This window comes from Acanthisitta chloris, unplaced genomic scaffold (assembly GCF_000695815.1).
Source record: "Acanthisitta chloris isolate BGI_N310 unplaced genomic scaffold, ASM69581v1 scaffold905, whole genome shotgun sequence".
NCBI classification, from domain to species: Eukaryota; Metazoa; Chordata; class Aves; order Passeriformes; family Acanthisittidae; genus Acanthisitta; species Acanthisitta chloris.
Window position 1 is genome coordinate 1 of NW_008674083.1, and position 13,455 is coordinate 13,455.

Consider the following 13,455-nt stretch of genomic DNA (forward strand, 5'->3'; position numbering starts at 1 on the left):
GCGGCGCTTGCCGCACCGCCTGCTCGTCCTGGCCTTCATGTGCTTCCTGGGCTTCGGTGCGTGCTGGGGTGCGGGCTCTGGGGGTTTGGGGTGCTCAGATTTTGGGTGCTCGGGTTTGGAGTGTTAGGCTGTGAGGAGCTCGGTTTGGCGTTGGCAGGTCCGGGATGCTGAGGTGCGGGGAACTTGAGTTTGGGGTGCGGGGTGCCAGGGTTTAGGGTGCTTGGGGGTGGTGAGCTTGGGTTTGGGCTTCTGGGGTCAGGGGTGCTCGGGTGTGGGGCGATCAGTTTGGGGTGCTGGGGTGTGTGTGCGCTGATCTGGGGTGATTGGCTTTGGGGTCCGGGATGCTGGGATTTGAGGTGCTGGAGTGTGGGTGTTTGGGTCTAAGGTGCTGCAGTTTGGGGGTGCTCGAGTTTGGAGTGCTCAGGTTTGGGTTGTTGGGTCCTCGGTGTTAGGGTTTTAGGGTGCTGGGATTTGGGGTGCTGGGGTTTGGGTTGTCAGGTCCAAGGTGTTCTGGTGTGGGGTGTTTCGGTGTGGGGTGCTGGGCTTTGGGAATGCTGAGGTTTAGGGTGGTGGTGTTTGGGGTGGTGGTGTTTGGGGTGCTGGGGTGTGGGGTGCTCAGTTTAGGGTACTGGGATGTGAGGATTTGAGGTTGGGGTATGGGGTTTCAAGTCCAGGGTTTTGGGTTTGGGATGTTCATGTGTGGGGTGCTCGGGTCAAGGGTGCTGAGGTCTGGGATGCTGGGGTTTGTGTTGTCAGGTTTGGGGTGCTGGGGCAGAGCCTTGAGCCACTTCCTTCTCCTTGCAGGCAGCTATTTCTGCTATGACAACCCAGCAGCTCTTCAAACACAGGTCCAGCGGGTGAGTGGCTGCCTGAGGCCTCCCTGGGCCTAAAAGGAGCTTGTAAAAATGAGAAAGAGTGACCCTGGAGGGACAGGCCTAGGGGGAATGGCTTCCCACTGCCGCAAGGCAGGGTTGGATGGGATCTGGAGAAGGAATTGTTCCCTCTGTGGGTTGTGAGGCACTGGCACAGATTGTCCAGAGCAGCTGTGACTACCCCATCCCTGGGAATGTTCCAGGCCAGGTTGGATGGCGCTTGGATCAACCTGGGCTTGTGGAAGGTGTTCCTGGGGTTGGAATGCAATGGACATTAAGGTCCTTTCAGCCCAAACCACTCTGTGATCCTATGAAGTGCAGTCAGTGGCCAGATCACAAAGTGCACTTGTTTCTACATGGTTCTACTTGGATACTTTGTGTCCCACAATTCCCATAGGAGTAACTACTTTTATCCATTCCCCTTCCGTTCTGTAGGACATGAAGGTGAACACAGCCCAGTTCATGGCACTCTATGCCTGGTATTCCTGGCCCAATGTGGTTCTTTGCTTCTTTGGAGGTTTCCTGATAGACAGAGTGTTTGGAGTTCGGTAAGTGCAATGTTAGTGTCACTCATGTTCAGTGAATGCTAAACTAAAAGTGCACATGAAATTTAGGCTTTATAATATATATGTAATATAAAGTTTATTCAAGTTACAATAAACTTTTTCTAATATTTTTCTATGTGAACTAGGAATTTCCACCAGTAGGAATGAACTTGCTTTCCTTTATGGCTTCAAATTAACTTCAAACCCACCAGGCTGCACTACCTGTTCTTAAGGCAGTTCTCGAGCTGTACATTTATTGCATATCAACCTGCCCTTGTTTCCTTGCTGGAGGTCTAACATCAGGTTTTATAGTGGGGGAAAAAAAGGCTCTAGCTATGCATTAAGTGATTTTATTTTTCTTCCAGGTTGGGCACTATAATATTTAGCATCTTTGTGTGTGTTGGGCAGGTAAGTGCAAAGGAGAGGGTGAAGGGTAATGTATCACCTTGAGTGCTGTGTCTACTTCTGGGTCCCTCACTTCATGAGAGATTTTCAGGGGATGGATCTGGAGAAGGGGCTGAAGCACAAGGAGAGTCTGGGGGAGCTCAGCCTGGAGAAACTGAGGCTCTGGGGGGACCTTCTCACTCTCTACAACTCCCTGACAGGAGGTGCAGCCAGGTGGGAATCAGGCTCTGCTCCCAGGGAATAAGGGACAGGGCAAGAGGAAGCAGCCTCAGGTTGCATCAGGGGAGGTTCAGGTTGGACATCAGGAGAATTTTCTCCATGGAAAGGACTGTCAGGCGTTGGAACTGCCCAGGGAGATGTTGGAGTCACCATCCCTGGAGATGTTCTGGGAATGACTTTGTGGCACTCAGTGCTCTGAGCTAGTTGACAAAGTGGTGATGGGTCACATGTTGGACTTGGTGGTCTTGAAGGTCTTTTCCAACCTCAGTGATCATTTGATTGTCTCTGCGGCTTCTCATGTGTTTCAAATGGGATTAAACAGGTGAGAACTGAAATGGGAGAGCCCTGAGTTGTACTGGGGGACTTGGGAACAGGTTGGGTGGCTGGGAACAGAGATCCTTGAAAGATGAGTGAAATAATGTGAAGCAACCAAATGTTTTACCTGTTGGGTGTGGAACTACCATGTAGGTGTATTTGGCAGGGTGTGATGATAAAGCTGAGGCATGAATTGAGCCTTAGAGGTGTTTCCTGAATGCAGTCACAGGGTGGGCCAGGTTGGATACTGTATAGCCTGCAGGATCAGAAGGCAGAGGGAGCAAAGGCAAAAAAGCAGGAGTAGGAAGTGGCTGTGAAATATTTCTACAGGTCTGCGAAGGGAGAGGCACTTTTGTTTCTGTTTTGAGCTGGTTCTAGTTTGTTGCATACTTGGAATATACAATTATAATGTCTCCTTAAATGTCTGTTTGACAGGTAATTTTTTCTCTGGGAGCACTGCTGAACACTTTCTGGCTGATGGAGGTGGGCAGATTCATATTTGGGTAAGTCTAGAAGAGCATCTTTGTGCTCTCTGAGATCAGGACCATCTTTGTGTCCTACCAAACTGCTGCTATATTCACACTGAGGCAAAACTGTTGGGTTTTGAGGCCTCTGTAAGGCATGAAAGATCTTCAGTTGTCTTCCTGATGTAACTTAGAAAACAAGAAATAGGACTTTGCAGTTCTTGCTGAATTCAAAAACTCTGAAACTACCAATTATTCTTAGGACACTGCATCTTTTCTTTGATCTTTGGCTTCACTTGCCTTGTATCTGTGCACTAAATCTACTTGTACATAGCTCAAGTTCCCTGACGTTCTGTCATCTTGGCCTTGCCATTACCTGATGGACATTGGTGCTTTGCTTCTTGCAATTTAAGTGTTTTCTTTTCCTCTTTTAGGATAGGTGGAGAGTCCCTGGCAGTGGCCCAGAACACATATGCAGTGAGTTGGTTCAAAGGCAAAGAGTTAAATCTGGTGTTTGGGTTACAGCTCAGCATGGCCAGAATTGTAAGTGTGAAACCACAGCTTTCATTTGTAGACTTTAAATTGTGTGACTTGTCTTGGTAGGGAGAAAAGTGGAAAACAGTATTTCTGGTGCTTCTCAGAGAATTTTAGTTATAAATGAACATGAGATTAGAAATGTTCAAGATTTGAGGGGAGGAGTCCAGAGGAGGCACCAAGATGATTAGAGGGATGGAGCATCTCTTCCTACAAGGAAAGGCTGAGAGAGTTGGGATTGTTCAGCCTGGAGAAGAGAAGCTTTGGGGTGAACTAACTGTAGCCTTCTAGGACCTGAAAGAGCTACAGGAAAGATGGAGAGAGACTATTTCCAAGGGCCTGGAGTGCTGGGACAAGAGGGAATGGCTTCCCACTGACAGAGGGCAGGGATAGATGGGATATTGGGACAGAATTATTCCTTATGAGAGTGCTGAGACACTGGCACAGGTTGCCCAGAGAAGTTGTGGCTGCCCCAACCCTGGGAGTGTTCCAGGCCAGGTTGGATGGGGCTTAGAGCAACCTGGGCTGGTGGGAGGTGTCCCTGCCCATGGCAGGGGGTGGAATATTTGATCTTTGAGGTCCTTCCAACCCAATCACTCTGTCATTCCATGTTTCTTTATATTTTGGTTAGTTAGAACTGTTTGCTTTAACATTAAATTCACCTCAGTTTATGTGCTAATGCAGTGCATGATGTGGGTTTTATGGCACTTCTAAACTCATGGAAACACTGTAACAGTCATATAACATTGATTTTTGTACTGGTATATTATTGCTGCACTGATTAATTTGTTCCAAACACTGACCAAAACAGCAGGGAATAATGTTACTGCTGTTACTGGTGATTTCCCTGTGCAGCATCTTACCTGTTTGTCTCCCATAACCTGATGTTCCTTTTGAATTCCTGGAGTTGTGCAATACATGATCCTTTACCTGAATCTGTTCTGCCTAGGGGAGCACAGTGAACATGAATATCATGGGATGGATATACTCAAGAGTTCAAGACCTTCTGGGGTACACTGGGCCCAGCACCCTTGGGTTAGCTCTCATGATAGGTCAGTAGTGTTTGAGATTGATGTCACCTGCTGTTTTGGGCTTCTGAATGTGAGCTTGATGTAAATGAAAGGAGGACAAATATATTTGAGCCTGAAAAGAGTAATTCAGATGCTGTTTGTATCCATGGTTGATTGATATCCTTGTGCAGGGATTATTGCAGCTAATAAAATGCTGTGGATTCTTGTGGTTGCCTAATTCAAGTTTGTGTCTTTTGTAGATGAAACAATTCACATGCTTTGAATAAAGGACAAAAAGTTTTCTGAAGGGTAGCAAAGCTTTGCTGTAGTTGTGTGATTGTGAAGTGAAATTTCAATGACTTTTTGGGGCTGTTCCTTTCCTCCAGAGCTGTGGGTATGAAGGTTCTGGTGATCTAATTGTGGGTTTCCAGTGCCTGCAGGGGCCTGCTAGATGGAGAGAGGCTATTCACAATGGCCTGGAGGGGCAGGATAAGGGGGAATGGCTTCATACTGACAGAGGGTGGAGTTAGATGGGATACTGGGAAGGATTCCTCCCTGTGAGGGTGCTGAGGCACTGGCATAGGTTGCCCAGAGAAGCTGTGGCTGCACAGCTTTGTTTCTGTTCCTATAAGGTATAGACAAGGAGTTTGTGCTGAATGGTGATAATGCTTTAAATAAAATCAATGTTGCTGCATGTTTGTATTCCAGTTCAAGGCAGATGTATGTCATGTTTCAGGCTTCAGTTTTACACCTTATTTTTGGAGCTGTGCAGCTGTTGAGCCATTACACAAGCTGGTGTTAAACCGTGTGCCTTTATCTGGCTAATAAAAACTACACAAATTGTGCTTAAAAGCCAAATTGCCACTCAAATTGTTGGCTAACCATGTGGCATTGCCTTCTTGCAGGTGGTGTGACATGTCTGTTCTCACTGACCTGTGCATTAGTCTTGGCTTACCTGGACAGGAGAGCAGAGAAACTGCTGTGTAAGGAGCAAGGGAAAACAGGTGAGTGGTGTGGCTGAACTGCCTTGGGCTTCATTCGCCTGGGACAGACCCAGTGACTGCACTGTGCAGGTTGGATTTTAGGGAATTCAGTGGCTGCTGCTTAACATCTTTTGGAGTAAGTCCAGAGGAGGCCACGAAGCTGATTAGAGGATTGAAGCATCTTCCCTACGAGGACAGGCTGAGAAAGTTGAACTGTTCAGCTTGAGCAAGAGAAGGTTGTGTGGAGACCTCAGAGCAACCTGCCAGGAGCTGAAGGGGCTCCAGGGAAGCTGCAGAGAGACTCTTGGTTAGGAACTGCAGGGACAGAGCAGGGAGTTATGGGGAGAAATTGAAAGGGGAAATTTAGATTAGATATCAGGAAGCAGTTTTCCCTGTGAGGGTGGTGAGACACTGGCACAGGTTGCCCAGGGAGGTTGTGACTGCCCCGAACCTGGCAGTGTTCAGAGCCAGGTTGGATAAAGACTTGAGCAACCTGTTCTGGTAGGAGGTGTCCCTGCCCATGGCAGGGGTTGGGGCTGGATGATCTCTGAGATCCATTCCAACCCCTTAATGTTCTGTGAATCTTCACAGTCATAATTTTTAGTTAATTTTTATCTCAGTAGGATTACAGCTTTAAACCCCAGTTTAACAGGCAGAAGCTCTTGTCATCTGCTGTGTTTATGAAGCATGTGGAGAGCTTCCCAGTTCACACCAATTTGATCCGTGCCATTTTCACTGGTTCTTTGTTTTGTTGGAGTTGAGCCAGTTATTGCCTTTAGTAGCTGTGTAAAAATATGGAGCTCTTTTCTAGCAGTGTCTGTGGTGCTTTGAGTTTTCCATGTGGGAGAATTTAGACCAGTTAAAAGTAAAATAAACTTGAGATCCAAAGAGGAACATCTTATAGAATCACAGAGTGGGTTGGAGGGACCTTAAAGCTCATCTCATTCTTCCTCCTGCCATGGGCAGAGACATCTTCTACTAGCCCATGTTGCTCCAATCCCCATCTAACCTATACAACACAAGGCTCCGGACAGGAATTTTCCAGCTGATTAAACATTCCCTTGACAAAGTGTGTTTAATTCTGCTGCTTAAGACTTTGAGAGGTTTTAGAGAAGTTGTACATCAGCCTCACATGGGAGAGACAGTTTGTTCTTGGCTTTGGCACTGTTGATTTAGCACTTAAGTGTTCTTAAGTGACTCTCAGTGTGTAAACTTCAACAAGACAGTGCCATGTAATTTAGGAGTGACTTGGGATTGCCTCAGTGTTTGTTCAGTGTGGATGAACTCCAGATTTGCTGTCTGAGACCATGTTGGCTCTTGCCCCACTGCAGGTGAAGTGATCAAACTCACTGATGTGAAGGACTTCTCCTTGTCCTTGTGGCTTATATTTGGCATCTGTGTCTGTTACTATGCTGCAGTTTTTCCTTTCATTGGACTTGGGAAGTAAGTGTCGCTTCTCCATCTGTTCCCCTTGAATTTAGCTCGATTTTTAACTAGCTCCTTAGATTTTATTTTCCTCTTTTCAGTTGACTTTAGTTCCCTCATGTGCTGATACCTGTGGGAAGTCGCATTGCTTGGCCTGGACTGAGTGGGCAGAACTCAAGAGGCTTGAGGGATGCTCCATTCCCTGATTAAAACTGGATACAGATTTAAGGCATTATGTTGGTTTTGGTGTGGAATTTGCTGTCATGGAAAATTGCTTCCAAAAGATAACCTAATGCCTCATTATTTGGGTTATACATTGTTTTCTCCCAAGTGTAATTTGGGTAGTCCTTAGATAAAAATGTGTAGAGTGTGATAATAAGCTCTAAATTAATTATAAATCAGTCTGTGTTGGGATATTTATGTCCAAGTTACATTTAAGTTTGTTATAAACTCAATTCATGTATCTTTGTATAGCTTAATTGTAATTTCATGTCCTACAAATGTGCATTTTCCTAAATACTCACTTTTTCCTCCCTTTAGGGTTTTCTTTATTGAGAAATTCAGGTTCTCCCCCCAGGAAGCAAGTGCAATTAACAGGTATATTGTGATTGATTTAACAAGTCACACTGCCATGTTCTAGAGGTGCAGGTTGTACCTTTGGGCTCTGAGCAGTGGGAGGAGGTTTGGGATCTGCTGTTGGAGGTGTTGACTTGTATTTAGTGGATAAATAGGTTTCATATGGTCCAAGGAATAACTAGGAGGTGTGGTAAAACCCCCAAACAAATAAAACCTAACACAAACCAGTTGTTACTCTATGACTTCAAGAGTATGCCACTGTTTCCTTGGATATTAAGTGATTTCATGTCCTCAAACCTTTTGGGAATTCGGAATTCCTGAGTTTGTTGTTTGGTATGTTTTTTTGGTGTGTTTTTATCTCCAGCCTCACATATAACAAGGGATTATGGTGTTTCCTCTGGAGACACTTGTACCATCTACCACCTAAAACTTTCCATGCCCAGATAATGTTCAGCTCTCTTATTTCTGTTCCTTTGTAGCATTGTGTACATCATCTCAGCCCCCATGTCCCCTGTCTTTGGCCTTCTGGTGGATAAGCTTGGAAAGAATATCATCTGGGTCTTATGTGCTGTGGTAACCACACTTGCTTCTCATATCATGTTGGCTTTTACATTCTGGAACCCCTGGATAGCAATGGTAATTGAGCTAAATTAGCTCCATTTTAGCTAGTAACATAAATATAGCTAAATAGCATAAAACAAGCAGTGGAGTTGATGGGGAATTATTCTGTGTTTGAGGTGGAAAACACTCCTTACTCTATTACTAGATTATTGTGCTCACTTTTCACCTAAAGCTTGTCCTTTTAGCCTGTTTCAAGAGCTTACTACTATTACTTAAACTGTCTCTGATGTCCTGTGTTGGACCTGGTAAACCTCAATAAAGTCTTTTGTTATTGATTTCCCCTTCTTAGGGTAAATACCTTGAGAAATTGCTTTGGAACTAAGGTTTTTAGTGCTCACCAGTGTGTCAGGGTTTATACCTTGGTTTTCAGGTGTTTTTCTAGTTGTAGCATTGATCTTTTCCTCTGGAGGTTCAAGTCAGGCTCTTTAATGCTAATTACTAGAGTTTAACATGTGGGTCACTCCTGGAAGAGAAAGGGAAACCCAATATATTAATTTGCTAGAACTTCACAGCAGAAATACATCTGACATCTCTTTGCTTGTTCTTATGTCACCAGTGTCTGCTAGGAATTGCCTACTCCCTGCTGGCCTGTGCCCTATGGCCCATGGTGGCTTTTGTTGTCCCAGAGCACCAGCTGGGAACTGCTTATGGCTTGTAAGTACTTCAGTCTGTCTGGCTGTGCTGCTTGACCTGTTGGAATGAGTCCAGAGGAAGCACCAAGATGGTTAGAGGGATGGAGCAGCTCTGCTGGGAGGAAAGGCTGAGAGAGTTGGGTTGTTCAGCCTGCAGAAGAGAAGCTTTGGGGTGAACTAATTGTGGCCTTCCAGTACTTGAAGGAGCTACAGGAAAGATGGAGAGAGACTAGTTACAAGGGCCTGGAGTGATAGGACAAGGGGGAATGGCTTCACACTGCCTTAGGGGAGAGCCAGATGGGATATTGGGAAGGAATTCTTGGCTGTGAGGATGGTGAGGCACTGGCATAGGTTGCCCAGAGAAGCTGTGGCTGCTCCATCCCTGGAAGTGTTCCAGGCCAGGTTGATGAGGCTTGGAGCAACCTGGGCTAGTGGAAGGTGTCTCTGCCCATGGCAGGGAGTGGCACTGAATGATCTTGAAGGTCCTTCCTACCCAAACCAGTCTGTGATTCTCTCCAGTGACCATGTCCTGGTACTACTGAACCACTGACTATCAAATTCTGACACATTAGTGGTTCCTCATCCCTCCAGGTTTGCTGTAGCAGGAAGTCCTGTGCAGTCTCAGGATGTGGCTGAGTGCTGGAGCATGTGACTCTGGTAGCTGCAAAGAAACTTCTGCCAAAGTGTGGAGTCAGGAATTTCATATCTCATAACAAATAGGAAGAAGTTAATCTCATTGTTAGCTCAGCACCACTAATGACTTTTTAATGAAAATTATCAGTATGTACCCAGTGTTAATCCATTTTGGTCTGTTTTAGCATGCAGTCCATCCAGAACCTTGGCCTGGCAGTTATTGCTATAGCAGCTGGGATGATTCTGGACACAAGAGGATACTTATTTCTTGAAGTTTTCTTCAGTGCTTGTGTTTGCTGTAAGTATTAAGCACACTAAAAATGGATTCTGTGGATTAAGAAAGCTTTATTAGGCTTTTTTTTCCCCTTAATATTTCCTGTAAAACAGTAATAACTCCTTTCTTAGAGGATTCAACTGGGGCAACATTGAAAGTAACTCAAACCTAGTGAATGTTTTGTGGTTTTCCTGAGGTGACTTAGTGTAAATAGTTATAACTGTCATCAAAAATCGTAGTTGTTGCTTGGTTATAGGTTAAACCTGTTCCTCTGTTGTTGTTCTTGTTAGCTAAAGCTGTTCCTTTCTGTTTCAGTGTCCCTGATAGCTGTGGTCATGCTGTACTTTGTGAATCACCTCACAGGTGAGTGTTTTCAGCTGCTCTTGGTGTTGGTTTTTATCACAATTGAAGTTCTCAAGGGTATTTGTCCTCTCAGCTGACCTGGACAGATGTGGAGAATATTCTGCAGCTCTTTCTAAACTCCTTATCACACTGGACTGTACATGAATATGTGAATATAAAACCTTAACTCTGTAGCCTTTCCTTACTTTGGGTCCTGGCTTAGCTTAGCTTGCTCAGGGGATTGTGACCATGTTGCTCTTTCTCTTTTCCTCTATTTCTAAAACAACTTCACTGATTTCTTTCCCCAAGTGCTCTGAAAACTCCTCTAGTGACTTTTCTTAGCAAAGCCACAAACCAGACCAGTTTGAACAGCTTCAGTGTGCATATTACTTGTGTTGCAGGTGGAGATCTCAACTGGTCTGCAAAGAAAAGGGAAAAACTGCAGAAAGCAGCTGCATCTGAGTAAGTATAAACCCAATAAATATCCATGTCCTGATGAAATATCTAACCTGAAAGGAATGAAGCAGATGAGTGTCTGAAGTCAAGCTCTTTTATACAGTGTTTTCTTTCTTACCAGCCAGTAGCATTTCATATTCCTCCTGTGAATCAACATTTAGAGCTGCTAGGAATTAACCAGGTGTCCTTTCCTGGCACTTTTCCTTCATTTCAATGGCCTTCCAAGTGAAATGTGTTTATAAACATGTTGTATTGCTTATTTCAACCTGTGCTTCATCGATGTGGTGTGTACCTGAGTCAGGCAGCAAACATTACCTGTCAGTAATGCAGGGACCAAGTTTTGAAGTGTAATTAGAAGCTTCTTTAGAAGCAATTACATTCCAGTCACTTCTCTTTCAGCTTGCTCCTCTTGCTGTCTGATTTAGAAGTGTTAATTCACCTTGTCTCTGAAAACTATGGGCTGAGTGTGAATTGCAGCACTAATGAAAGTCACTTTGGGAACAGATCTGTCATAAATATTACTTATCACAGTGAAAAGTTTCTATTTTCAAGGGGGAAATGGGGCAGAGTATTTTAACAAAGTGAAATCCACTTCCTTTACAAGGAGATGGAGCACTTGAGGTGGGATTTGGGCAGGAATTATTGTAATAAGGGAGTTTTGGCAGTTCAGAGAGTGATGGAATGGTTTGTTTTGGAAGGACCTTAAAGTTACCTCATTCCAACCCTGCCATGGGCAGGAACACCTTCCATAGAGCAGATTGATTCATCCAATTAAGCCAGTTCTATTCTGTGGGAGATTTGTATGTCCTGCTTTTATCCCTACAGAAAATAGGGACAGTGACACTCTTCAGAATAGAATTGTCAATTAAAACCCGTCCAACCTTTTCATTATCTACTTGACTGTCTAGAAAAATAGCTTTTAAAGCAGTCACAGTGTAGAGTCTGTCCATGAGACTGAATTTGGGCAGATTAGTTTGTCCTTATGACCTTGTTTGAAGATGCTTCTAGGACTGTCTCAGCACCCAAAAACTGTGTTACCTTTTCCTAGTTCTAGTTAGTCCAATGAGAATTAAAAATACATAATGTCAATGAAGATGAAGTCTTGATTAATTGATTTTGTAAAGTATATTTAAAGCAAACATTTGATTTCCTTAAGTAAATGTGTTCTATGAGTCTAGACTTGGTTTAATATGTCATGTGAAAGAGTAAGTCATGTCACAACTTCCCAGCTCACAGCTGTACAATTCCAGCTGCTTGTGTGTGAAGGACATTGGGTTTTCCTTTTCAAATGCTTTGTGTTTTGCCCCAATTCAGCTCAGCAGGTCTCACATCTTGAAGCTCATTTGGCTTTAATGTTGTTGGGATTATTGGCTTTTTTAATAGGTAACTGTGTCTCACCTATGTTTGTTCCACATAAATACTTTGCTGACAAGACATTCCTTATCAGTGGATTTGTGGACTGAGTAACTGTCCATGTGGTGATACTTAATCCCCAAAATACCTATGAGCAAGGTCTAACCAAGTGACTTGTGAGGTTTAACATGGTTTCTTGTTCTTTCCACACCTCAGTTTGAGGAAAGCTCAAGCAAACTAAACCCTGGTGATCTGATTGGCTTAGTTACGATGAGTCTCATCCTCAAACCAAAAGCTCAAGCCAATTTTTAATACAAATGCAACAACGCCCCAAAAAACCCCCTTGGAATTCTGTGTCCAGAGCTGCTTTTTCACCTGCCTGAGATGTGTGTAAGAGTTCCAGTGTCTCCTGTGTGTGCTGTGGGTTATTTAGTGCCTCAGCATTGTCAGTAATTTTTATCACAATGTTTTTTGCAGAAAAGAAAGTTGACTAGCAAATTCCACCCAGAAGTGAGGAACAGTTGAGGAGCACCATGGCACCTGGAAGAATGCTAGTGTTTAGGTTGCTCTCTGCACAGTAGTTCTTTGGAAGAAAAACTAACATCCTGGGGAGGGTGACAGGAAAAGGCTCAATGTTCTGCTTTGTAACTGGTTTTAACTCATGCCAAATCACCTCTTCATTGGAACTGAGTGGGTTTTTGTGGCCTTTTGCACTGTGTTTAAGCGCTGCCAGCTGAGACAAGCACATTCAACTTCAGATAAGGTCTGATATGAAGTGTCTGATGTGCTGCACATGTTGGTGGGGTGGAGATTCTTCATTAAATGGCATTTCTATTCTGTGATAAAGCTCACCCAGAGCTTAGAAACAGGTCACTTGCTGCTTTTGTCACTGTCTTAATGCAAACCACTGTCTTAAATGTATTCACAGCTTCCTTTGGGTCTGGTTCTCTTTCACACATGGAGAAAGAGCTACAAATGCTCTGGTCAAACTGAGTTTTCTGTAGGAGACTTATGAACTCTGCAGACTGCTGAGCAGTCTTTTATTGCCTTCTTGACCATCGAGTCTATTTGTATTGTAATCTTGTTTTTAAAGGGTTGAGAGCTTATTTCATAGTCAGTAAAAGTTGTTCCAGGAGCTCACTGATCATGTTGTAATGGGTGAAAACCCAAAAGGTTTCTCTTTCTACTGCAATCTGAATAAAAGGAAACTGCAGAAAACAGCCTCTCTCTTTCTTTACACTCAATTACTTAACCATACACAGCTCAGTGTCACTTAACCTGATAATCAAGATTCATCCATAAGCATTTTTTAGGTATTGGAAAGAAAACTACAATCACCAGAGCAAGTTGTTGGCTTTGACCTCTTCAGGGCAAAGATCTGAAACCAATTTTCTTTTACAGAGCAGAAGAACAGGAGAGACTCAGACGTCAGAATGAAGATGACTTGGCTAAATTACTGCCCAAAGCTGATGACTTTAGTTTAAGGAATAAATACCTCTCCAAACTAGGAGCTCAGGTATTAGTAGCACAGTAAGGGGTTTAATAACTGAGAGTAGAACTATGAGATCTTTATTTTAAGAGCTTGGATGTTGATTTGAATCCCCAACAAATCAACCTGAGATGCTCCATGCATGTTGCTGCTCAGAAATAGCCTCACACTGGTCATTAACAGCCTAATGAAGGAGCTGAATCAGTGGCTGGTGAACCCACTAATCTGAGGAGCAACTTCTTATGATGCATGATGTCTTCATTTTATTTCTTTGCAGCTGCCAGCTAGTTACTGTCCCTATTTATCA

At 44.0% G+C, this 13,455-nt stretch overlaps 1 protein-coding gene across 2 annotated transcripts; it reads left to right on the top strand.

Moving 5' to 3' along the window:
* The first annotated feature begins 10 nt into the window (after positions 1-10).
* On the top strand, positions 11-10,316 carry MFSD1 (major facilitator superfamily domain containing 1). Of its 2 annotated transcripts, none has more exons than XM_009075179.1 (15): positions 11-56; positions 805-857; positions 1,308-1,420; positions 1,783-1,825; positions 2,792-2,859; positions 3,255-3,363; positions 4,304-4,406; positions 5,270-5,368; positions 6,679-6,790; positions 7,313-7,369; positions 7,828-7,984; positions 8,526-8,623; positions 9,420-9,532; positions 9,824-9,871; positions 10,252-10,316. In XM_009075179.1, the coding sequence occupies exons 1-15, from the start codon at positions 38-40 to the stop codon at positions 10,314-10,316; spliced, it is 1,257 nt and encodes a 418-aa protein (XP_009073427.1). In that variant the 5' UTR covers positions 11-37. The 2 variants fall into 2 exon arrangements, with proteins under 2 accessions (XP_009073427.1, XP_009073426.1); XM_009075178.1 differs by having other exon boundaries at positions 1,308-1,351.
* Positions 10,317-13,455: the final 3,139 nt, after the last annotated feature.